This window comes from Tetrahymena thermophila (genome assembly GCF_000189635.1).
Source record: "Tetrahymena thermophila SB210 genomic scaffold scf_8254763, whole genome shotgun sequence".
Taxonomy (NCBI): domain Eukaryota; phylum Ciliophora; class Oligohymenophorea; order Hymenostomatida; family Tetrahymenidae; genus Tetrahymena; species Tetrahymena thermophila.
In genome coordinates this window covers 16,621-41,576 of record NW_002476522.1, presented here as the reverse complement: position 1 = coordinate 41,576, position 24,956 = coordinate 16,621, and the positions used below count along the sequence as shown (strand labels likewise).

At 21.3% G+C, this 24,956-nt stretch overlaps 7 protein-coding genes across 7 annotated transcripts; 4 read left to right on the top strand and 3 right to left on the bottom strand. All coding sequences in view use genetic code 6, as the record gives it.

Moving 5' to 3' along the window:
* Nucleotides 1-849: 849 nt before the first annotated feature.
* Nucleotides 850-2,487, top strand: TTHERM_00559790 (P1/s1 nuclease; the record flags this gene model as incomplete). The annotated part of the gene is made up of 2 exons (XM_001010133.1): nt 850-1,600; nt 1,790-2,487. 2 exons carry the CDS (start codon nt 850-852, stop codon nt 2,485-2,487), a joined length of 1,449 nt encoding a protein of 482 aa, XP_001010133.1.
* A 3,248-nt stretch (nt 2,488-5,735) lies between these two features.
* TTHERM_00559780 (zinc finger lsd1 subclass family protein) lies at nt 5,736-6,940 on the bottom strand (the record flags this gene model as incomplete). The annotated part of the gene is made up of 2 exons (XM_001010132.2): nt 5,736-5,767; nt 6,001-6,940. The coding sequence occupies 2 exons, from the start codon at nt 6,938-6,940 to the stop codon at nt 5,736-5,738; spliced, it is 972 nt and encodes a 323-aa protein (XP_001010132.2).
* Nucleotides 6,941-8,703: 1,763 nt separating this feature from the next.
* TTHERM_00559770 (transmembrane protein, putative) lies at nt 8,704-10,953 on the bottom strand (the record flags this gene model as incomplete). Its single annotated transcript, XM_001010131.2, has 4 exons — nt 8,704-8,739; nt 8,780-9,090; nt 9,152-9,731; nt 9,922-10,953. 4 exons carry the CDS (start codon nt 10,951-10,953, stop codon nt 8,704-8,706), a joined length of 1,959 nt encoding a protein of 652 aa, XP_001010131.2.
* Nucleotides 10,954-15,481: 4,528 nt separating this feature from the next.
* TTHERM_00559760 (transmembrane protein, putative) lies at nt 15,482-16,405 on the bottom strand (the record flags this gene model as incomplete). The annotated part of the gene is made up of 1 exon (XM_001010130.1): nt 15,482-16,405. The coding sequence occupies one exon, from the start codon at nt 16,403-16,405 to the stop codon at nt 15,482-15,484; it is 924 nt and encodes a 307-aa protein (XP_001010130.1).
* Nucleotides 16,406-17,464: 1,059 nt separating this feature from the next.
* On the top strand, nt 17,465-18,684 carry TTHERM_000559753 (hypothetical protein; the record flags this gene model as incomplete). The annotated part of the gene is made up of 5 exons (XM_012796123.1): nt 17,465-17,734; nt 17,785-17,840; nt 18,003-18,092; nt 18,226-18,315; nt 18,408-18,684. 5 exons carry the CDS (start codon nt 17,465-17,467, stop codon nt 18,682-18,684), a joined length of 783 nt encoding a protein of 260 aa, XP_012651577.1.
* Nucleotides 18,685-18,933: 249 nt separating this feature from the next.
* TTHERM_000559751 (hypothetical protein) lies at nt 18,934-21,045 on the top strand (the record flags this gene model as incomplete). The annotated part of the gene is made up of 8 exons (XM_012796122.1): nt 18,934-19,232; nt 19,363-19,452; nt 19,541-19,630; nt 19,833-19,922; nt 20,124-20,213; nt 20,321-20,416; nt 20,647-20,766; nt 20,955-21,045. 8 exons carry the CDS (start codon nt 18,934-18,936, stop codon nt 21,043-21,045), a joined length of 966 nt encoding a protein of 321 aa, XP_012651576.1.
* Nucleotides 21,046-21,926: 881 nt separating this feature from the next.
* On the top strand, nt 21,927-24,064 carry TTHERM_00559750 (CAP-gly domain protein; the record flags this gene model as incomplete). Its single annotated transcript, XM_001010129.1, has 2 exons — nt 21,927-22,416; nt 22,518-24,064. 2 exons carry the CDS (start codon nt 21,927-21,929, stop codon nt 24,062-24,064), a joined length of 2,037 nt encoding a protein of 678 aa, XP_001010129.1.
* Between the last annotated feature and the right edge of the window lie 892 nt (nt 24,065-24,956).

Here is a 24,956-nt window from a genome sequence, read left to right as displayed (position 1 = left end):
AATAAAAATATACTACTTATTGTTTTAAAATATAGTAGATTATTTCTTTGAAGTTTTTAAATAATAAATTTATGGATGCATAGCATAATTAGCATTATTTTATTTGCTATTGAGACTCTCTTTTAAAAATTTAGTGAATTAAAATTAACAATTATGGCTTCTTGAGCCTGATAAAGAAAATGGGGGACTTAATAAGAAAAAGTTAAGTAAATGATATAAATCTTCGGTGCTAAAACTAAATTTTAGAAAATATCTAATTAATAGTTTTATAATTTTTATCTTCCATTTTTTAATAATAAATAAATTTATTTTTTAAAAAAAAATATTTTGTTATTCTAAAGTTTTTGTTTGTTCACCATTTTATGCTTTTAGGTATTTTTTTGCAAATTAATAAAAACAAACTATTAAATTCTTGTAATATGTATTTATTAATATGTGGATTTTTGTAATTAATTAAAAAATATATCTTAATCGCAAAACGATTTGTAATATTTATTAAATGTTAGAAAAAATCATTAAATGGTTTTAATTAACTATACTTAAAATGTTCTAGTTATTCCATAAAAACTAAAATTTAATTTTCAGACTTGTGGTTATAAAGTTAAAATATCTTGCTTAAAATATTTATATTGAAAGACAACAGACTGACTTATATACTGATATTTTACAGAAACAATACATTTATATAATTTTTGTTAAGCTGTTTCTATACACATTTTTATATTTATTTTTTAAAATTTAATTTTAGCAATACCTTTATTTAAATATTATCATTTTCCTTACATTAAATTTATAAATATTAAATAATTAAATCATTAATATCTACAAAGATTTTCTATTTAAAGTAAAATGAAACATAGCTTAGTTCTTCTTTCTTTTTTTGTACTCTTTCATACTTGCATTTGCTTCCATGAAGTTCCTCATATGCTCATCCTTGGTATAGCTAAGAGAGAATTGATGAAAAATGATTAAGAAATTTACAAAATTACTGCTAAATACTTAGACACTTTTTCTGCCTCTGGAATAGAAACTATTTCTACTACTTCTTACGAAGAAAATGCTGTTTGGGGTGATGATATTAAAACTTATGGTGACGCTTAAAAAGCTATGGGTATGTGGCATTTCATAGGAAACAAAGATAGCAATCCTGAAAATTTAACTTTAGTAAAAGATCCTATGGCTGACTCTGAAAATGCCTTGAATGCCTATGACAATATAGTTAAGACATTCAAAAACAAGAGTTTCATAGGTAAGATAACAGAATTTAAAATTATGATGTTAAAAATGCTTGTTCATCTTGTTGGAGATATCCATATGCCTCACCACACTGGTAGTTATTATAATAGCACAATTGTAGGTCCTAATAAAGAAATTTGGGGTGACAGAGGTGGTAACAGATAAAAAATTAAGTTCTATACAAGCACTGGTAAAAAAGAATCTACTGATATTCACTTCTATTTTGATTCTTCTTGCTTTTACTATAATTGGAAAAGCAGACTTCAAAGACCTTTAAATGATACATTCAAAGCTTATTTCGAAGCAGAACTTGATAGAATAATGACTCAATATCCCAAAGAAACTCTTAATATCAATAACGCATGTAAGAAATTGAATTTAAATTTATTGATTTTAATATTTCAATTAGTTTGAATTTCAATTATTTTCTTCATAAAAAATTAATCTGATAAAAAACCACAAAAATAAATTAATCAAAATTCACCAAAATTGTCAGAATTTATAAATTTATTAAAAAAAATAACATAATTAAATAATATTTTCAAAATAATAGAAACATTCAATGACTGGGCTGAAGAAAGTTGGAACATAGCTTTAACTGAAGTATATCCTTTCTTATTGAAAAACAATGAAATTCGTTTTGGAGATGCATTTTATAATAGCAGCTTCGATATGATTTAAAAGAGAATAGTTATTGCTGGATATAGACTTGCTTATACCTTATAAAATATGTTCGCAGCAGAAAAAGGAAAGATAGATTTAAGTACTCCTCTTACATATGAAATTTCTTAAAAAAATCCATTAGACAACGGAGATAAATCTAAAGATAAAGATACAACAGTAACTGACAACAAAGATAAACCTATTGATAATAATAAAGATAAATCTACTACTGATAACAAAGACTAGCTTCCGAATAATAATAAAGATAATACTCCTGTAATTAATAATAATAATAAAGATACAACTACAACACCTGATAAAGAAAAGTTAGTTGATAATAATCAAGATAAAAATACAGATTCCTATAGTAATAAATTTACTGAAGATTTATCAAATAAAGCTATTGCTGTTGTTTTTGGTGTTTTATTCGGTTTGACATTTTTTACTTTAGTTGCCTTAATGATTTACTTCCATAAAACAGTTACAAGTTTAAAGTCTCATCATAGAGTTTCCACAGATTTTTAAGAAGCTAAGACTTTAAATATGTAAAGAATTCCAAGCACTGAGTAAAATGAAAATAAACTTTGATTGATTGATATATTTAAAAAGTAAAAAATATTTATTTGTGATATAAACTTAATATAAATTAAATATTGTATAAATTTATTTATTTATTACATTTAGTTATATTGAATGAATTAAATTAATAATAATATTTTACTAAAAAACACTTCTTTTCTTTTTAAAAGTGAAATGAATATAAAATATATTTAATTTATAATAATTAGTAACGTTTTTAAAAATAAACACTTTATTTACAAAACATAAAAAGGATTTTACTTTTCATGAGTTTAAAACTTGCTTAAGGCATCACAAAAAATAAATAACTCATAATGTACTCTTATTCTTCTATCTAATTTTTTAGAACAAAATTTGCAGAAAAATAAATTTAATTGTAACTTTATTAATAGCTTATGAAGGTAAAAATATTACCTAAATATAATTGCTATTTGTTTTAAGTATTTTATTGTTTTGTGTTAAGCAAAAATTTCAAAATAACTCTAGTATTTATTTATTTTACATATTTTTAAAAAACAAATTACAAATTTAAGAAAAATTAATTTTAACATTAATTTAAAACTGAATCAATTATATTCTATTTTTAGTGAAGCAGATAATTAAATTTATTAAGTAAAACTTCTTCAAACAATTAATTAATTTCTTCCTTTATGGATATTCTGAAATTTATTGATTTAAATGAAAACAATTGAAATATGAATTATTAATTTGTTAATAGTTTTACTCTCTTCTAGTTTTTGCTTAGCTTTTTAATTACTTTTACTGATAAAGATAAAACCATTTAGGGAAGATTTTATAACAATTTAATTTATAAAATAAATAAAATGCAATAACTTATATTATTAATAGTAGAAGCATAATTATCTGTATTAGAGCAAATAGTGGTCTAAAGTATATAATTACTATGATTTGTGATATTTAATAGACAATAGAAATAATATTTATTGTTATCTCGTTTTTTATTTTTATCTTATTATTTCATAGAAATTTAAGATATCTATTTAAGAATTTAATTTATTAAGATATTAAAATAGCTGTTAAAATTAAGCCCTAATAAGTAAGTATAAAATGACTTTCAATTTTATTACAAATTCATCATAACTTCAAATATTTATATATTATTTTAATTGTGTGTTGACTCTAATAAAAAATATTGAGATTGCAAGCTAGAATTAATAAATGATGAAATCAGAAAATAGTATATTAGTGCTCATTTATTTATTAATATTTTTTTTATTTGGATATATTCATAAATGTTTTTACCATTATATATAAAAAAATTAAAAATTTTTGATTATCAAATTAAATATTTATTTTATGAAAGACTCCTTAAATTAAAGCTTTTTTGAAGAAAAATATTACCATAATATAGTTAGCAATAATAAAATTAAGTGAATAAAAAAACAAAAAATCTATGAGTATGCTAAAAATAATTTTTTATAAGTAAAATAAAAAAATTACATCTTTTTAAATTTGTTATGTATAAACAATAATAAAATGTTAAAATAAATTGATTGATTAAATTATAGATAAATAAAGATAAAATATCAATATTTTTTTTTGCTTCTGAGCCAGTATTTCGAATTTGATATTAATGAGAACTGATTTTGAAAAGACATTTCTAATTCGTATAAAGATAAAATTTTAGGTTAAATTTGTGGATTTTATTAAGCCAATTTCAAAAAGCTATTCTAATAATAAGACAATTATTGTTTATTACTTTTCTATTATCTTTTTTACTTGATTAGATCATATATTTTAACTATAATTGCAAGTACCATATATATAGGGTTAATAAGTAAAATCATTTGCACATTAATTAAAAAGGATAAGCAACAATTATCTAGTGTTTTAGCATAGCTATTATAGTCACTTTTAGACATATAAAAATTAATAATATAATATTAAATCATTAGTCCTATCCACAATAGACAATTTATCATAAAGTATAAATTAGTAAGCTTAGATTTAAATGGTCTAGTATATATTGTAATTGTTAATAGTAACAATTGCAATATTAAATAAGTAATAGTCACAATTTACCAGCTAAAGTTAAATTAAATGAATAGAGTTGGAGTTAAAAGAGATTCAAAAAATAAATTTATCAAAACAAAGTATCTAGCTAATTTTATCTCGTATATGGCGTCATTTAAAATCTTTTCTCTTGTGATTTCATAAAAATTTAGATTTACTTAAAGAGGTTTTTATAGGTTAAGATATTTAAATTACCAATAAAATATTGCGACAACCAAAATAATCAGAAAAATTATAAAGGGGATCTTAAATTCTAAACCTATGATATTAGATTTGTTAATAAATTCTTTTATTTAAACATTAATTCCTATGATAAATATAGACATTGTAAGCTATAAATAAGATATTGTCAACCCAGAGAATATACTGTTGTATATAGTTTTTGAAATTGATTAGACCTTCTAGTTGCTAATCTTTTCAGTCAAAATGTAAAAAATCACTATTAGGGAGAAACAAATCAAAAAAACAGAAATAGCTGAACCACAGTTAAATACAATATTGTAAGAAAGATTGATATTCTCAAATTTGATATCATAGTAATAAATGCTCTCTTTTGGGATAAAATAATTCAAGAAATTAAGGAACTTGAAAGACTATGTCGGAATTTGATCTAGGTTATTTATTTAATATTTTTAATCATATAAAATATTTTTAATTGATAAATTAATTAATTACCTTTTTATGCATTTAAAAGTTAGAAAACAGGATTTGGTAGATTGCATTCAACTATTGTCAAATATGAGAGTTTTTAGCAAGACAATCCAGAAGTTACAATACTAAAACTAGAAGATGAAAAAACATTTGAAATTGAATTGAGCGCTACTGTGCTAATTGTAGTTACCTATGAGGATGTTGAAACTTATTAAGCAACTTCTTTTACTTTATCCTCAGTAAATTTTACCGAATCATATACTTTGAACTGTTAAAGACAAGAATTATTTGATTAAATGTAACCTTCTGAACAATTTAAACAATCTTTATTACTTTTTTATGTACATCCTTAGCATGACTTATCACATTAGAAGCAATTTTGTTAATTAAATTAATTAATAGAATTTTATCCTTTAACACAATAAGTGTTTTTAGGTTGTTTTTAATAACATTTATTATTTTGATCGCAATATAAAATTTGATTTTAAATATTAACACATTTACTTTCTTCCTCAAAGAAAAAGCAATAATTTATATTTTATTAATTACAATCTTCCTTTGAATTAAGATCTTCACAATTTTAGCATATTTTTTTCTTTGAATTCTAAATTATTTAAAAATTTATTGATTTAATTATTTTGTTTGCTTGTTTGTGGGTAATATTTTACTACAAATAAAAAATCTTCTTTTTATTAAAATAATGAGTAACAAAAATAATAAGTTTTCGTAGACATTATTAGTAAAGAAAAAATTAGTAAAAATTAAAAATAAATAAATAGTGTAAGATAAGTTTTTGTAGATAAATAATTAAATTTTTTACGTAATATCCTTTTTTACAAGTGCATTTATGATTATCTAATAAGAAATCATCACCACAAGCAGTACAATTATGAGAGTCTAAACATTAAATACATCCATCGCTGCAAGTATTGCAATTTCTTTATTCATCACAAGTATTACAATCACCATTACATTTAAAGCAAACATTTTAACTATCACAAAAATAACCTACAGGATGACTAGTTTAGCATTTGTTATTAACAAGATAGTAATTTGAAGAGCACATATTACATTTAGAACTGTCTACAGTACAATTTTAACAATTTGTTACTTGGCACGGTTCACACTTATAACTAGAGGGATTAGATCCTTATGCTAATCCTTTGCAAAGTGAACACACCCCAGATTATAGAGAATAACCATATTAACAAGATAGACATTAAAACTAGCTATTGCAGGATGTGCAAAACTAAGGGCAAACATAACATTCTTAGTTTTATTAAGAAGAATTAGAAGGACAATTACTTTAACATGTAGGAAGCGAAGATGATTAGCTTATTACTTTTAAATAAGTGTTAGAACACTGTAAGCAAATTTTTTACTTGTAATCGCATGTCTAGCAATTTTCGGTGCAGTATGTTGGTGGTTTATTAGTACAAATATTTTAAGAATCGCATTAAACATAATCTGGAGTAGAATTTAAGCAGCTGTTTTAATATAGATAAGGTTTTGTTGAAGATTAATCGCATTTCTAACATATTTAAATATCATCTAAGCACTAATTACATGAATCGACTGAACATTTAGTGCATATTTTTGTACTTTTATCACAAAAAGTACCTGTTGGCTAGTCATTGGAGCATATTCCATTAAATAAGAATTTACTTACACATTATGTACAGGTGTTCAAATCACTTTTACAATATAAACAATCAGTATTTAAACAGTCTTAGCAAATTTAATTCTAATCGCAATAAACATTAGTTGGTTGATTCATATCGCATATATAGTTAGCTTATATGGACAGTTTCAATAAAAAGAAAACAATTATTAAAGTGTTTAAACAGATCATTTTTTGATTGATTTTTTACTTAATTAATTTTTACCTTGATAATTTATAATAAATAATTGATTATATTATTTAAAGAACTAAAAATTAATTTATTTTTAAATAGTATTTAAACATATTTATTTTTTTAGATTATAAGATAAATAAATAAACATAAAAATTGAATAACCTCAATAAATTTAGTAATTAAAATAACCTTTAAATTTTTTAGACACACATTAATATACTCTGTAAACAAATTTAGAACGTTAATTTTATTTCGTTAATGTTTACCTCATTTAATGCTATCTGCTTATTAATTTACAATTTAAAGTATTAAATTAATTAATTAACATTCCAATTATTTTGATAATTTATTAAATATTCTCTGATAATTATTTTACTATCAGGAAATATATTTAATAGAATAATAAATATTTTATATAAATTAAAAGAAAATTTAAAAGTAACAAAAAAAGTATGGATGGATCAGAGATGTTAAAGAATCCAAATATCCGATAAATTAGGATTCGAGAATCTTTCAAGTTTTAAAATATTCTAGACAAATATATTCTCTATTAAAAATCTAAAAATATTCGGTAATTGGATTTTATAAATAATATTTTTAAATTTAAAATTATTCGAGTTAAAATTTTCTCTATATTTTATAAAAAAAGTAGTAACTTTTACAAAAAATTATTAAAAAATTTTTGATTAGCTAATTAAATAATTAATTAATGAAAGATTCCATAAGCTGTAATTTTTTAGAAGAAAAATATTATCACAAATAATTAATCATAATAAAACTAAGTTGTAAAAAAAAAAAAAAAATCTAAGGATATATTTAAAATAATTTTTGATAAATAAAAAAATAAATAAATTACATCTTATTAACTGTTTAAGTATATACAATATTTTAGATAATAACTTGTGGTTGGTTGATAAAAGTTTGAAATAAATTGAATGATTAAAATGCAGATAAATAAAGATAAAATATCAATATTTTTTTTTGCTTCTGAGCCAGTACTTCGTATTTGATATTTGAGAGAACTGATTTTGAAATGACATTTCTAATTCATATGTAGATGAAATTTTAGGTTAAATTTGAGAATTTGATAGATCCAATTTCATAAAGATATTCTAATTAGAAGAAATATCAATTTATTATTTCTATCTTTTCTATTATCTTTTTTACTTGATTAGATCATATATTTTAACTATAATTGCAAGTACCATATATATAGGGTTAATAAGTAAAATCATTTGCACATTAATTAAAAAGGATAAGCAACAGTTATCTAGTGTTTTAGCATAGTTATTATAGTCACTTTTAGACATATAAAAATTAATGATATAGTATTAAATCATTAGTCCTATCCACAATAGACAATTTATCATAAAGTATAAATTAGTAAGCTTAGATTTAAAAGGTTTAGTATATATTGTAATTGTTAATAATAATAATTGCAATATTATATAAGCAATAGTCACAATTTACCAGCTAAAGTTAAATTAAATGAATAGAGTTGGAGTTAAAAGAGATTCAAAAAACAAATTTATCAAAATAAAGTATCTAGCTAATTTTATCTCGTATATGGTGTCATTTAAAATCTTTTCTCTTGTAATTTCATAAAAGTTTAGATTTACTTAAAGAGGTTTTTATAGGTTAAGATATTTAAATTACCAATAAAATATTGCGACTACCAAAATAATCAGAAAAATTATAAAGGGGATCTTAAATTCTAAACCTATAATATTAGATTTGTTAATAAATTCTTTTATTTAAACATTAATTCCTATGATAAATATAGACATCGCAAGCTATAAATAAGATATTGTCAACCCAGAGAATATACTGTTGTATATAGTTTTTGAAATAGATTAGACCTTCTAGTTGCTAATCTTTTCAGTCAAAATGAAAAAGATCGCTATAAGGGAGAAACAAATCAAAAAAACAGAAATAGCTGAACCGCTGTTAAATACAATATTGTAAGAAAGATTGATATTCTCAAATTTGATATCATAATAATAGATGCTATCTTTCGGAATAAAATAATTCAAGAAATTAAGGAACTTGAAAGACTAGGTAGGAATTTGATCTAGATTATTTTTATTAATATTTTTAATCATTTTAAACATTTTAATTGATAAATTAATTACCTTTTTATGCATTTAAAGGTTAAAATACTGGACTGGGTAGATTACAATCAACTATTGTCAAGTACGAGAGTTTTTAGCAAGACAAACCAGAAGTTACAATGCTAAAACTAGAAGATGAAAAAACATTTGCAATTGAATTGAGCGCTACTGTGCTAATTGTAGATGCCTATGAGGATGTTGAAACTTATTAAGCAACCTCTTTTACTTTATCCTCAGTAAATGTTACCGAATCATATACTTTGAATTGTTAAACACAAGAATTATTTGATTAAATGTAGCCTTCTGAACAATTTAAACAATCTTTATTACTTTTTTCTGTACATCCTTCACACGATTAATCACATTAGAAGCAATTTTGTTAATTAAATTAATTAATAGAATTTTATCCCTTAACGCAATAAGTTTTTTTAGGTTGTTTTAAGTAACATTTATTATTTTGATCGCAATATAAAATTTGATTTTAAATATTAACACATTTACTTTCTTCCTCAAAGAAAAAGCAATAATTTATATTTTATTAATTACAATCTTCCTTTGAATTAAGATCTTCACAATTTTAGCAGATCTTCTTTATGGAATTCTGAATTATATAAAAAGTTAAAGTTATGGATTTAATAAATATATTTATAGGTAATATTTTATAAAAAACAAAAATTCTCTTTTAAAAGAAATAAGAAATAAAAATCATAAATATTTGCTTACATTATTTCTAAAGAAGAAATTAGTAAAAATTAAAAATAAATAAAAAGTGTAATTAATTAAATTTTTACGTAATATCCTTTTTTACAAGTGCATCTATGACTATCTAATAAGAAATCATCACCACAAGCAGTACATGTATTAGAATCTAAACATTAAATACATCCATCGCTGCAAGTATTGCAATTTCTTTATTCATCACAAGTATTACAATCACCATTACATTTAAAGCAAACATTTTAACTATCACAAAAATAACCTACAGGATGACTAGTTTAGCATTTGTTATTAACAAGATAGTAATTTGAAGAGCACATATTACATTTAGAACTGTCTACAGTACAATTTTAACAATTTGTTATTTGGCATGGTTCACACTTTTAACTAGATGGATTAGACCCTTATGCTAATCCTTTGCAAAGAGAACACACCCCAGATTATAGAGAATAACCATATTAACAAGATAGACATTAAAATTAGCTATCGCAGGATGTGCAAAATTAAGGGCAAACATAACATTCTTAGTTTTATTAAGAAGAATTAGAAGGACAATTACTTTAACATGTAGGAAGCGAAGATGATTAGCTTATTACTTTTAAATAAGTGTTAGAACACTGTAAGCAAATTTTTTACTTGTAATCGCATGTCTAGCAATTTTCGGTGCAGTATGTTGGTGGTTTATTAGTACAAATATTTTAAGAATCGCATTAAACATAATCTGGAGTAGAATTTAAGCAGCTGTTTTAATAAAGATAAGGTTTTGTTGAAGATTAATCGCATTTCTAACATACTTAAATATCATCTATGCACTAATTACACGAATCGACTGAACATTTAGTGCATATTTTTGTACTTTTATCACAAAAAGTACCTATTGGCTAGTTATTGGAGCATATTCCATTAAATAAGAATTTACTTACACATTATGTACAGGTGTTCAAATCACTTTTACAATACAAACAATCAGCATTTAAACAGTCTTAGCAAATTTAATTCTAATCGCAATAAACATTAGTTGGTTGATTCATATCGCATATATAGTCAACTTAGAAGGAAAGTTTCAATAAAAAGAAAACAATTATTAAAGCGTTTAAACAGATCATTTTTTGATTGATTATTAACTTAATTATTTTTTGCCTATATAATTTATATCAATTGATTATATCATTTAAAGAACTAAAAATTAATGTACTATTAAATATTATTAGCTCTAAACTTATTTTTTTTAGATGATAAGATAAACGAGCATAAAAAATTGAATAATCTCAATAAATTTAGGTGTTAAAATAACCTTTAAATTGTTTAAGCACATTTAAATATACATACTATTTAAACAAATTTAAAAAGTTAATTTTCTTTTATTAATTTATATCATTTTTTTTTACATAAATTATTTAATGGTATCTGCTCTGCCTATTACTTTAAAATTTTTAATATTAATTAAAACTTAAAATATTTTGATAATTATTTATAAAAATTAGAATAGTAGGTAGGAAATATATATTTAGTAGAAGAATAAATATTTTTTATAAATTAAAAAAAAATTTAAAAACAACTTTCAAAAATTTTTAATAATTTCCCAAAATAGTTTGGATATTATTTGATTATTAAATAAATATTTTCTTTTAAAATAATTAAGCATATTAATAATATTATTAAATAAAAATCTATTTTTAATTAATAATTTAATATCTGAAATTTCATATTAATATTAAAAAATTGTAAAATAAATATTCTATTATAAAAATTAAAATAAAATTATTAAATTAATTAATCTACTTTATAGCAAATCCAGGAATTAAATTCTTAATTCTCCACATCCATAAGAATTTAATACCTTAAATTACTATTAAAAATAAGATGTTTAGTTCTATGCAAAAAATTGTAACTAAACAATGAAATAAACTTAATTATGATTTAGCAGATACTTTAACGCTTTTAAAAATTAATATTTAAAATCAATCAATAAAATTTATTTTCAGTGTTTGTTAAACATTTAGAGTAATTTTTATTAGCTGCTTTTTCAATTTTTCTTTTAGACCAATTGAGGTCTTTCTTATCTTTGTTTTCACTTTATTGTAATATGTTTATGTTTTCAAGATATTTAAGATAGATAGAGTTGTGAGTTAAATTAGTTCATTCAAATTCTGTAGATCCAATTATTTAATGGATGGGCGATTTCTTTTTCAATTCAATAGTATTGTTTGAATGATATCTGGAATTTCAAAAGAATTTTGATCTAATAGTTAATCAAAAATTCTAAAGTAAGTATTTAGCATTAATTATATTAAATTAAAAATAAATGAAATAGTTTAAATATCAAAAATCTATTTACATTTCACTTTACTTAAGGATTTGAAAATTTCAATAGTAAGGCTATTGTTAACTAAAATTAATTGAGATAGCATTTAGCAGCTTAATGTAGAATTGATTACAGTAAATCATAAAGTTAAAAAAATATTTTAAATATCACTTAGAGAAATATTAATACTAACTTTAGCCTAAAATGTTATATTTACTTACAAAATTATTTATTCTATTTTTAAGGAGTGTAAATAATTACTTATATTGTAAATAATTTTTCACTTTAAAATAATACCATCTTCACAACTTATGTATTAAATATTAGATTCATCTATATATTATTGAAAAAACACACTGCATTATAATGTTTAAAAAGGGATTTAATTATTTATTAATTGCTTAGCAGAAATATGCGCTAGGTGGTTTTATTCAAAGTATTCATTTTAATATTTATAATAAAAAATCTTATTTTTCATATCTACAAATTTATTGTCATCATCAAAATAATAAAATTAATTTTGTATTTATTCATAATAAATTTACTGAGATAAATTGAATTGCTTTAAAAATGTATGCATACAAAATTAAAAAGATTCTTCCATTAAATATAAATTAGGAAAAATAATAATGATGATTTACTCAATTTTTTTTCATTTTTTGAAGATTTAGTGAGGGTTAGATTTAATAAGATAATTATTTGTATTATAAATTTGATTTTTATAATTAAAGTAATTTTCTATCTGAATTTCATCTATTTAAATTAAAAAGAGTATTAATTTTTATTTACATAATAGCATTATATGAATTAAAATTCCTTATTGTTTAAATAAATATTTTAACCTTAGGCTTTACAAGTATTTTATCTAAACACTATGCATGTTTATATTAAAAATATTATCAATTTCTATATTTATCACAAGTTGTGCATTTTATTTTGCGTGATATGTGTATCTATTCTAAACCGCAGTAATAAGATATTGGATGGATAGATTAGCAACTATTTTAGAAAATATTCCACATTTAGTTATCTTAAATGTAATATTAACAGTTAAGAGCTTTCTATTATTCACAAATCTAAGTGGACTGACTTATTTTATTCTTAAAATTTAATTTTAGCATATTCAACACACATCATTCAAAAACTAGCATGTATTTTGGTGGTTCAATCAAATTTACAACAACTTGAGTTCAAATTTGGACATTAATAATAATATATATATGTTAAAGGTGAATTTGAAGTTAAGAGCATACATAAAATGGAGAAGTAATAGGTTAGCTAATAAGCATAGTAAAACAATTGGAGCATTAATAATAAAATTTTAATTTATTATTACTAGACAAACAATTTTATAACAAAAAGAAGTAGGTTGAGTAACATAAACATTCTAGCCATTGTAATAAAAATAACTTAATTTAAATTTAGAATTCATACATTAATTTTAATACAGGTACACAAATAATGAATGCCATAAACATTATGAAGTATTTAATGCAATTTATACTTTATATTTTTTACTTATTTTAGTGCATGGATTGCAATTTAATCTTTAAGGAGGAATAGAGAGATTAAGAATTGAATAAAATGTATTGAAGCTTTATGCGCAAGCGTTCGAATTGATTAAACAAAACTAAAAATCTGCATTTAAGCATTATTAAAAGCTATGATTTTAATCATATTAGCATTAGTTTGGATTTATACCTGAATATAAATATTTCTTTGAATTAACTGAAATAGTTTAAGTTCATATAAAGTTAAAACAAAAAATAAAATTTTCATTTAAATTCATCTTTACTCTTATTTAGATAGTAAAAAAACTTTTTATTATTTTTTATCTATTCATTGAAAAATTTTTAACCAGTATATATAAAATAAAATATTCAGGTGATTTTGTGAATAATCATTTAAAAATTTTTGATTACTTAACTAAATAATTAATTTTATCTAAATTTCTTGTATTTTGGAAGAAGAATATTATCATTAATAATAAAATTAAGATAAAGAAAAAACAAAAAATCAAAAAGAATATTTTAAATGATTTTTAATAAATAAATAAAGAAAATAAATAAATAATTAAATTTTATATAAACTGATTTGGTTTTTATTATATACAATATCTTATAGATATTTTTAACTAGTGATTGATAAGAGTTTGAAATAAATATGATCATTAAAATATAAATAAAAAAATATAAGGTTTCAATGTATTTTTTTCTTTCTGACCCAGTAATCCGTGTTTGTTATTTGAGAGAACTGATTTTGAAATGACATTTCCATTTCGTATAAAGATAAAACTTTAGACTAAATTTGGGAATTTTAGTTAGTCAATTTCAAAAATTAATTCTAATTAGAAGATACATCAATTTATTGTTTCTATCTTTTCTATTCTCTTTTTTACTTGATTAGATCATATATTTTAACTATAATTGCAAGTACCATATATATTGGGTTAATGAGTAAAATTGCTTACACATTAATTAAAAAAGAGAAACAACACTTATCTAGTATCTTAGCATAGCTATTATAGTCACTTTTAGACATGTAAGAATTAATAATATAGTATTAAATCATTAGTGATATCCACAAAATAGAATTGACCATAAAGTATAAATTAGTAAGCTTAGATTTAAATGGCTTAGTATATATTGTAATTGTTAATAGTAACAATTGCAATATTATATAAGCAATAGTCACAATTTACCAGCTAAAGTTAAATTAAATGAATAGAGTTGGAGTTAAAAGAGATTCAAAAAACAAATTTATCAAACTAAAGTTTCTAGCCAATCTTATCTCATATATAGCGTCATTTAAAATCTTTTCTTTTGTAATTTCATAAAAATTTAGATTCTATTAAAGAGGTTTTTACAGGTTAAGATATTTAAACTACCAATAAAATATTGCGACTACCAAAATAATCAGAAAAATTATAAAGGGGATCTTAAAATATAAACCTATAATATTAGATTTGTTAATAAATTCTTTTATTTAAACATTAATTCCTATGATAAATATAGACATCGCAAGCTATAAATAAGATATTGTCAACCCAGAGAATATACTATTGTATATAGTTTTTGAAATAGATTAAATCTTCTAGTTGCTAATTTTTTCAGTTAAAATATAAAATATCACTAAAAGGGAGAAACAAATCAAAAAAATAGAAATAGCTGAACCACTGTTAAATACTATATTGTAAGAAAGACTAATATTCTCAAATTTGATATCATAGTAATAGATGCTATCTTTCGGAATAAAATAATTCAAGAAATTAAGGAACTTGAAAGACTGGGTAGGAATTTGATCTAGATTATTTTTATTAATATTTTTAATCATTTTAAACATTTTAATTGATAAATTAATTAATTACCTTTTTATGCATTTAAAGGTTAAAATACTGGATTGGGTAGATTACAATCAACTATTGTCAAGTACGAGAGTTTTTAGCAAGACAATCCAGCTGTTACAATGCTAAAACTAGAAGATGAAAAAACATTTGAAACTGAATTCAGCGCTACTGTGCTAATTGTAGTTGCTTATGAGGATGTTGAAACTTATTAAGCAACCTCTTTTACTTTATCCTCAGTAAATATTTCTGAATCATATTTTTTGAATTGTTAAACGCAATTTTTGTTTGAATAGACGTAGCCTTCAAGGCAAACATAACATTCTGAGTCTTATTAAGAAGAATTAGAAGGACAATTACTTTAACAAGTAGGAAACGTAGATGATTAGTTTATTACTTTATAATAAGTGTTGGAACACTGCAAGCAAACTTTTTACTTATAATCGCACGTCTAACAATTTTCGGTGCAGTATGTTGGAGGTTTGTTAGTACAAATATTTGAAGAATCGCATTAGACATAATCTGGTGTAGAATTTAAGCAGCTGTTTTAATAAAGATATATTTTTGTTGAAGATTAATCGCATTTCTAACATATTTAAGCATCATCTGAGCACTAATTACATGAATCGACTGAACATTTAGTACATATTTTTGTACTTTTATCACAAAAAGCACCTATTGGCTATACGTTCAAGCATTAATCATTAAGTAAGAATTTGCTGACACATTATGTACAGGTGTTCAAATCACTTTTACAATACAAACAATCAGCATTTAAACAGTCTTAGCAAATTTGGTTCTAATCGCAGTAAACATTAGTAGGTTTAATATCATCGCATATATAATCAAATTAGAAGGAAAGTTTCAATATAAACAAAATAATTATTAATGCATTTAAATAGATTATCATCTTTTGATTGATTTTCTACTTAATTATTTTTTCGCTTGATAATTAATATCAATAATTAATTATTTAAAAAGCTAGATACTAATGCACAATTAAACTAAATTAAATATATATTAATTTTTTTAGACGATTAGACAAGTGAGCATAGAAAAATAGAAAAATCTCAATAACTTTAGGTGTTAAAATAATCTTCATATATTTTTAAAGACATTTTAATATATTTTGTTATTAAATTAAAAAGCTAAATATTCTTTTATTAATTTTTTTTCATTTATACATTAATTCTTTCATGGCATTTATTTATTATTTTAAACATTAAATTAATTTACACTTTACATATTTTGGTAATTAAAAAGATATTTATTGTTGGATAATTTTTTCAAGTACAAAATTAAAAGAAAATCTAAAAGTAATAAAAAAAATTGTTTTGAAATTGGCTTAGGACCTATAAATTTTTTTATGATTTAATTAAAAAAATTATATTTATTTGACAAAAATCTATATTATCTGAATCTAAGTTAATATCTGTTTAGAACATTTAATAAAATATCATACTATAAAAATTGGTTTATAAAAGACTTATCCATTCATATTTGAAAGGAATTTCAAAATTTAGATTTAAATTATTTGATAAAAAAAAATAAATATTTTAAATTTAATACAAATAAAGTTTTTGTAAATATATTGGAAATTTAAAATAATGAAGAAAATTATAATACCTAAAAATTAATAATATTTATTAAGTAAGAGAATATTTATTATTTAAAATGAATGAAAATTTTATTAAAAACCATTTCAGCATCAAATATTCAATTCAATAAATTACATAACATAGATCTCCAAAAATTCAGCAAAAATATCTAAGTAATGATTAATATAAAAATTCATATATTCGAAACCACCACACTTATTTAAACATTTAGAATTTTTTATTTTGTTTAATATTATTAGGCCATTTCAAAATTGACAGTGTCTAATTTAAATCATTATACTTGCAGTGTGCTTTTATCTCTATTTTTAATAAAATTAGAATTACCATTTAAATATATTTTAAAATCATGAATGTTCAGAAAATTTACAAATAGTATTGAGTAATTTTTTTAAATAAATAATAAATATCATTAATAATATTTAAAAGATTGCTCCCGTCTTATAAAAAATAGAAGAATTCCTTTTAAATTTTTAAAATAAAGCACAATTAATTAAATTAATAAAATTGAGATTAATTATTAACAAAAATAATAAGTAAAAAAGTAACATATTTTACAAATATTAAGAAAAAAATCAAACATAATGTAAGAGTAGAAATAGTTATAATTTAATATGGCTGATGTATATTATTAACTTATTTGATTATAGATTAACTTTTTTTGAAACAAAAGTTTTTAAGCTCTGAATAATACTGTAGAACTCTATCAAAGCTTTGTCTTAGCTTTGAGTATAATTAGTTTATTACATTAAAAAAAGCTTTTAATTTATTAAGTTATTTTAAATAATTAATTTATTTATCTTTAAAAAAAATGAATTTTTTTAAAAAACGAATATCTATTTTTTTTGGTATTTTAATATATTTTAAGAGATTATTATTTATTATTTAAAGAAAATAAAATATTAGAAACAATGGCTTTTTACTTATAAATTCTAGCTTAGCTAAATGTACAAATCTTCAAGCACTAAATCTTAATCTTTTGTAATAAAAATACATTTTTTTATAATTAAATATTGCAAAAATTATTTTATAGTTTCTGAAATCTAATTTTTTATATTTATGAGTGAAAAATGAAAGGATTTTATAAATTGATTAATGTTTAAAATTTTTAAAGCTAGAATAATCTAGGAGAAAATTCAGCTTATAATTTGGCTTTAACATTAGAAAATTATACTTTTTTAGAAACTTTGGAATTAGACCTTGGGTAACAAATAGATATTTTATTTATTTTTATTAAAAATTTATGAATTTACTAAATTCAATTAATAAAAATAAATTAATATAAAAATATTAAAGTTAAAACAGTATTGGATCAAAAGGTTTATAATATCTTGCTTAAGCATTATCAAAATTAACTAATCTATAGATATTGAATATGAATCTAAGGTATAAATTATTTATTAATTTTTTCTAAGAAATATGTTAGTAATTAGCTGATAAACTTGAATTACCTCATTCATTTGTATAATACCAAAAACTGTAAGTAACATACTGCAATTTATTATTCACAATAAAACTTTAGTATATGACTGAAAATGGTTATTTTTAATTAATCTATTTAGAATAATAATGATAAATTATATGAATTTACTGAATTTGCATTTTTTAAACTTTGGATATTTTAATAAAAATTACTAGTAATCCTCTAAGTTAAGGTCAGAAAGAAATAATTTTTACCAAATTTCTGAAATAAAAACTTTTCCTGTAATTTTAGTCTCATTTCAAAAAAGTATTTATTATTTTTGAAATCTTACATTAGATTTTACCTTAAATTAATTAGACTTTAATTTAGAGGAGTTACTTTTTTATTTTTTTTCTTATAATGTTTTATGTCAAATTTTTTTTATTTTTAAAAGTTAGACTTATCTTGGAGCAACGAGTTTATCATAATTTATTTAAGCTTTAAAAAATTGCTAAAAGGTCTAGAAAATTGCGATAAATTTTGAGTAAATTACTGAATAAAATAATATTGACATTAATTTTTAAAAAATATCTTATCTTTATAAAAATATTCCTTCCTAAAATATCCAGTTAAAATAATATTAAGCCTTAAGGATTCTAAGATTTATTTTCAATTATACCAGATTCTATTAATCCAACAGATCTTACATTTTCTTTTTGGTAAAAGATATTTATTTTAATTTTATTTTATCAAAAATTTTGACAAATAAATTAAAATCTTTATTTCTTTTTTAAATTATTTTATTTGAGAATAATCAAAATATTCTTTCTATTAAAAAATATTAAATAGTTAAAACAATATTAATTCTGCTGAGGTTTAAAAATTAATCTAGGCTTTATCTTAAATATCTAATTTACAAAACTTATATCTAAATTTGAGGTAAACAAACAATTTTTCTTTGCTATTAAAAAATTTATTTTTTATTCAGTATTAATTAAATATAAAATCATTTTTAATATACAAAAAGCAAAAACAATATTATAGATTCTAATATATTAGATTTATTTTCTGATATATCAAAATTTCCTAGCCTTTAGTAGTTGAATTTAAACTTGAGGTAAAAAATATTTCTTTCTTTTTTGGATACATATTTAAGATAAACAATCAATCTATCATTTATTATTTTATAAAACTAAAATTTACTTGAAATATTTCATCTTAGTTTGGGGTAGATAAACAATTTTATTTGCTTTTTTCAAAAATTTGCTTTTATTTTCAATAAACAAAAAATAATAAACTAATTTTGAATATACAAAAAGCTATAACAAAATTAATGAGTTGCATGCACATAATTTATTTTCTAATTTATTAAAATGCCCTAAACTTTCATCTGTATAATTAAACTTGAGGTAAATATTATTTTTTTACTTTTTAGATTAATATCTATGCTTCATCAATAACCTAAGCAATTAACTTTTAAAAATATTACTAGTTTATATTGACTTAGTTATTTATGGCTTACTTAATTATATTTATTCATTTTCTTTTATGAAATAATCTTTTATAAATAAAAAATTTATTAATTAATCTAAGTATTTAAAATATAAAAGAGAAAATTAATTAAAGGAAATAATTACAATATAATTCTAATCAAATCTATCTTGCTTTAGTAATCTTTAGAAATTAGTACTTTATTTAAAGTAAAAATCTTATATTTTAGTTTATTTATTGATTTATGTGAATAAATTTATTTACATTTTATTTTTTTTTAAATTGATATTAATTAAATTTTTCTAAAATTTTTAAGTCGCAATTTAATAGATTTATAGAATGCAATAAATTTATTTGAATCTTTGTCGCATCTAAATAATCTCTCATATTTGAATTTAGATTTAAATTTAAGGTAAAATTCTTTTTTTAAATCTAAATATATTAAAATATACTTTTTTTGTAAAGTTTACACAATTAATTGGTTGAGTAGATATTGTTTTTTTATTTTCTAATTATAAAACTGTAAATTTTAAATAAAATTGTTAAATTTTTTAATTAAATTTACAGGTTTATGTTTTTTTTAATTATTTCTAGGTTATTTTTTTATCTAAGTAATTAAATTAATACTTTGTATTTATATAGTGACAATTGTTTTGAAAGCAAAATTGAACAAGAAATTAGCAATTACTTATCAAGACTGAAAAATCTCAAAGTTTTGCATTTATATATTTAAGATTGGCAATTTTATTACGATCAGTAACAGTAAAAATTATTATTAATTTTTTTAAGTTATCATGAATAAATATAATAAATATTTAATCTAATACTCTAAATTATAATAAATATCTCAATTTCAAACATAAAACTTCTTAGAATAGTTATTTAAAAATTATTAAAATTGAATATTCACTAATTTGAAACATTTAAATAAATAAAATTAATAAAATTAGGAGAGAATAGATTAAATTAAGACATTAAAAGATAAGATGTGCACTAATTAAAAAATAAAAGAGGTTAATTATGTTAAATAAAAGTGCTTGAAATTGACAAATAAATAATTCAAAAACTAACAATTTAAATTATGCAAATTTATTAAATATAAAAAGTGTTTGTTAACTTTATAAAAATGCCCTAATATATTGTTGTCTTAGTATAAATAGTTACCTCTCTATATATTTATTTAATTACTGTAATAAACTAAAAAAATGAATTTGATTAATTTGTAAATAAATAAATAATACTAATTAATATATTTATATTTTTCAGATCTACTTTGATCATTATTTTCATCAAAAATGAAAAAAAATAATGTTATATAACTCTCTACATATAATATTTAAAATATAGTAATTTTCTGTTTTATTTTTTTATATCATAAAGTCAAATTTTATTATTTTATTAAAAGTAATAATACAAAAAAGTCACTTTGTTTATGAATTAAATTAAAAAATAATCTATTTTATAAAATTTAATGCTAGTTTTTTAATAGAATTTTTAAATATTTTAAAATATAAAAAATTAAAATAAGTTTCATTCTAGTTTTTATATAGAAAGAAAATTTAATAAATAGAAAGTAGGATTGATTAGGTATTACTTGAAATACATACACATATATATAGATAATAAGAGATGAAGAAAAAAACATAGAAAACATATGAGATAATTATTTTTTAATGAAAGATAAAGAAAGATATTTTTATAAATTAATTAGAACATATAAATTGTGATAATTATGAAAATTATTTAATTTTTGAAAAATTTAAAAAGTGTATCTCCTTTGTAAATCTGATATATAGAAAAGTCTCAGATTTATTTAAATTTGCTTAATCGCATAACAATTATCAGAAATTTAATAAATAAAACAATCTAATCATTCATACAATTAGACTATTTTGTACTTAAAAAAATTGCATTTAAAAAATATGGAGAACCAATAGTAATAAACAGAATTGAAAGAGACTCAAGTATTGAAGGAAATTTAAGCAGATACTTAGTAAAAATCAGAAATTAAGACTGAAAAGTTAGAAGCTCAAAATTAGCAATTGTCTGAGTCTGAAAGTAAATCAGAAGATCATTCTGTTTTACTTAGCAAAAGTCACCAATATTTAAATAGAAGAGTTGAGTGCCAAAGTTTCTATGGAACAATTAAATACAGCGGACCTCTTTTACATGAAGGAAGACCTGCAAATAGCGAAAATTAACTATGGTTTGGAGTAGAATGGGATGATGAAACTAGAGGAAGACATAATGGAACTGTAAAAGGAACTTAATATTTTTAAACAAAAGATGATAAAAACTCAGGAACTCTAGTAAAATATGAAAAAGTTAGCATTGGTATTGATATTTTAGATGGTATATTAGCTAAATACTTTAAAGAAAATATTCCTTAAAACCTCAAATAGCAAATACAAGGTATATATATAGAATTTAAAATAAGCAATATAATTCTTTTTTTTTCTTTATGTATGTTATGATAAAATGGTTATTGATTAAAATATATTCAAATTAAACAGATTAAGTTGATAGAAAGTATAAAAAGCAGGTGCTAAAAACTGAAGTTGAGAACCTTCCGGACTCAGTATAATAAGAAATAAATTCTGAGAAGCTGAAAGAGGAGGAAGAGTAAAAGCGTGGTGAAGAATAAATTAAGAAAGTAATTTAAGTAGAAATGGATGAGGAAGCCTATTTTGAAACATTTAAGAAGCATAAAAAGATGGTACAATTTTACGGCTTTGATAAGATTTGGAATAGACTTAATAATATAACTGAGTTGACTGAGATGTCTTTGTAGGAAGTATGCATTTCTGATTTAGGTCATTCAAATTACTTGAGAAGATTGCTTCCAAATTTAAAAACACTCTCTTTGGAAAAGAATTTGCTTTTTGACTGGGATTAGGTTTTCTAAATAGGCTACGAATTAGAATAATTAGAGAGTCTTTCTATCACTAGTAACAAGCTCATGCCATTAGAGAGAAATGTTTCAGAAAGATATTCTAAAGATGTAGAGGAAAATACTCTTATGTGCTGGAGTAATTATACAAGGATTAAAGATGTTACTCCTATGGGAGTATTCCATTCACTCAAAACACTTATCGTAATTGATTGCAATTTAAATTGGACATAAGTAAGTCGTTTCTTGCCTGCTTTCCCAGCTCTAGAAGAGTTGTTTTTATGCAGAAATAATATGACAGATTTTGAAAATTTTACTTACAGAGATGAAGACTTAAAAAATTTAACTTTGCTTAATTTAGAAAACACAGAATTGGATAACATTGAGGGACTTAAAGTTCATTTAAATAAACTTTCTAAGCTCTAAAAACTCATTCTTAACAAGAACAAGTTAACTTAATTGGGTAATCTTGAAGTCTATGAAAGCATCACTCACATATCTTTAGAGTCTAACCTGATTGAAGATCCAATTATTTTTACCTAGCTATCTAAATTTCCCAACCTAACTTATTTAAATATTAAGCATAATCCTATTGGTGATAAGTGTGGAAAATCTTATGTCCGCCAAAGAGCTGTTGCAGAATGCCCAAATCTCAATATAATTAATGGTTCAAATCTAAAGAAATACGAAAGAAAGGACTGTGAAATTTTCTACTTGAGAAGAACTTTTGATGACTATTTTAACCTAACTGGATAAGTTTATTACAAGTATAATCTTTAGTAATTCCTTGAATGGGCTGCTAAGGAGCATCCAAACCACGGTAAACTATTACATAAGTATGGTAACCCTTACGAGTAATAGCCAGAAGAACCTAAAAATATTACAGAAGACTCAGCCCCTAAAAATGTCATGGTTTAGTTAAATCTTATAGCTGCAGCAGGACCTCAACTAGGAAAACCTAATAAAAGCAAAAAATTCCCTGATAACACATCCATTTTAAGCTTAAAAAATGTTTTAAGCAAGTTATACGGTATTCCAAACGACAAGCTAATTTTAAAATACAGAGTTAACTAGCATGATCCAAATGAAATCTTAGATGAAGATCATAAAACTTTAGGTTTCTATGGAATTAAAGATAATTCAACTCTAATAGTCGATTAATTAGATTGATAATCTAAAATGTAACTACTGAATTTTAATTTTTCAAAATAAAAAATGTATCCAAAGCTTTGTTTATCTATCTTTCTACTTAATAAATTAAACAAATATATATTTATTATATATGTTTTATATAATTTTATTATTAAAAATTAGTTTAATTTTATTTTTATTCAAAAATTAAGTAAAAAATTAATATTATTTTAAATAATTTCAAAAGTTTCCAAAATTTTTTACTTATTAATTATTAAGAAGAATTTAATTTTGATTTGTTAATAGAAATAAATATTAAAATTGAATCATTTTAGATAGCTCATGATGGAAAAATAAATACACCAAATTTTTATATTAATGAATAAAAATGAATATTATTATTTAATTATTTAACTTTTTTTTAATAAAAATTTAATTGCATTAAATGTTAAGCTATATTTAAAATCCAAAAAATTTCCCCCACCGGGACTTGAACCCGGGTCTGAAGGGTGAAAACCTTCTATCCTAACCTGCTAGACTATAGGGGATTATGAAATATTACTACAAATTTCAAATAAGAAAGATATTAATTGCTAAAAAATATAAAAATTATAAAAATAATTCCCCCACCGGGACTTGAACCCGGGTCTGAAGGGTGAAAACCTTCTATCCTAACCTGCTAGACTATAGGGGATTACATTGATTTAGCTTCACTAAAGAAAGAAGTATGATATTCTTTGATGTAATTTTTTAACTATTTATTCTTTTTTTGTATTTTGCTGTAATTGGTTTAAAACTAAAATTTAAATATTTTTTAAATTTGTTAATTTAACTTGAGTTTAGAAGAAAAATAGTTTATTAATATTAAAATTAGCTCAAAAATACTAAAAAGTATAAATTATTATCTAATGTAAGCTATCTTAATAATCAA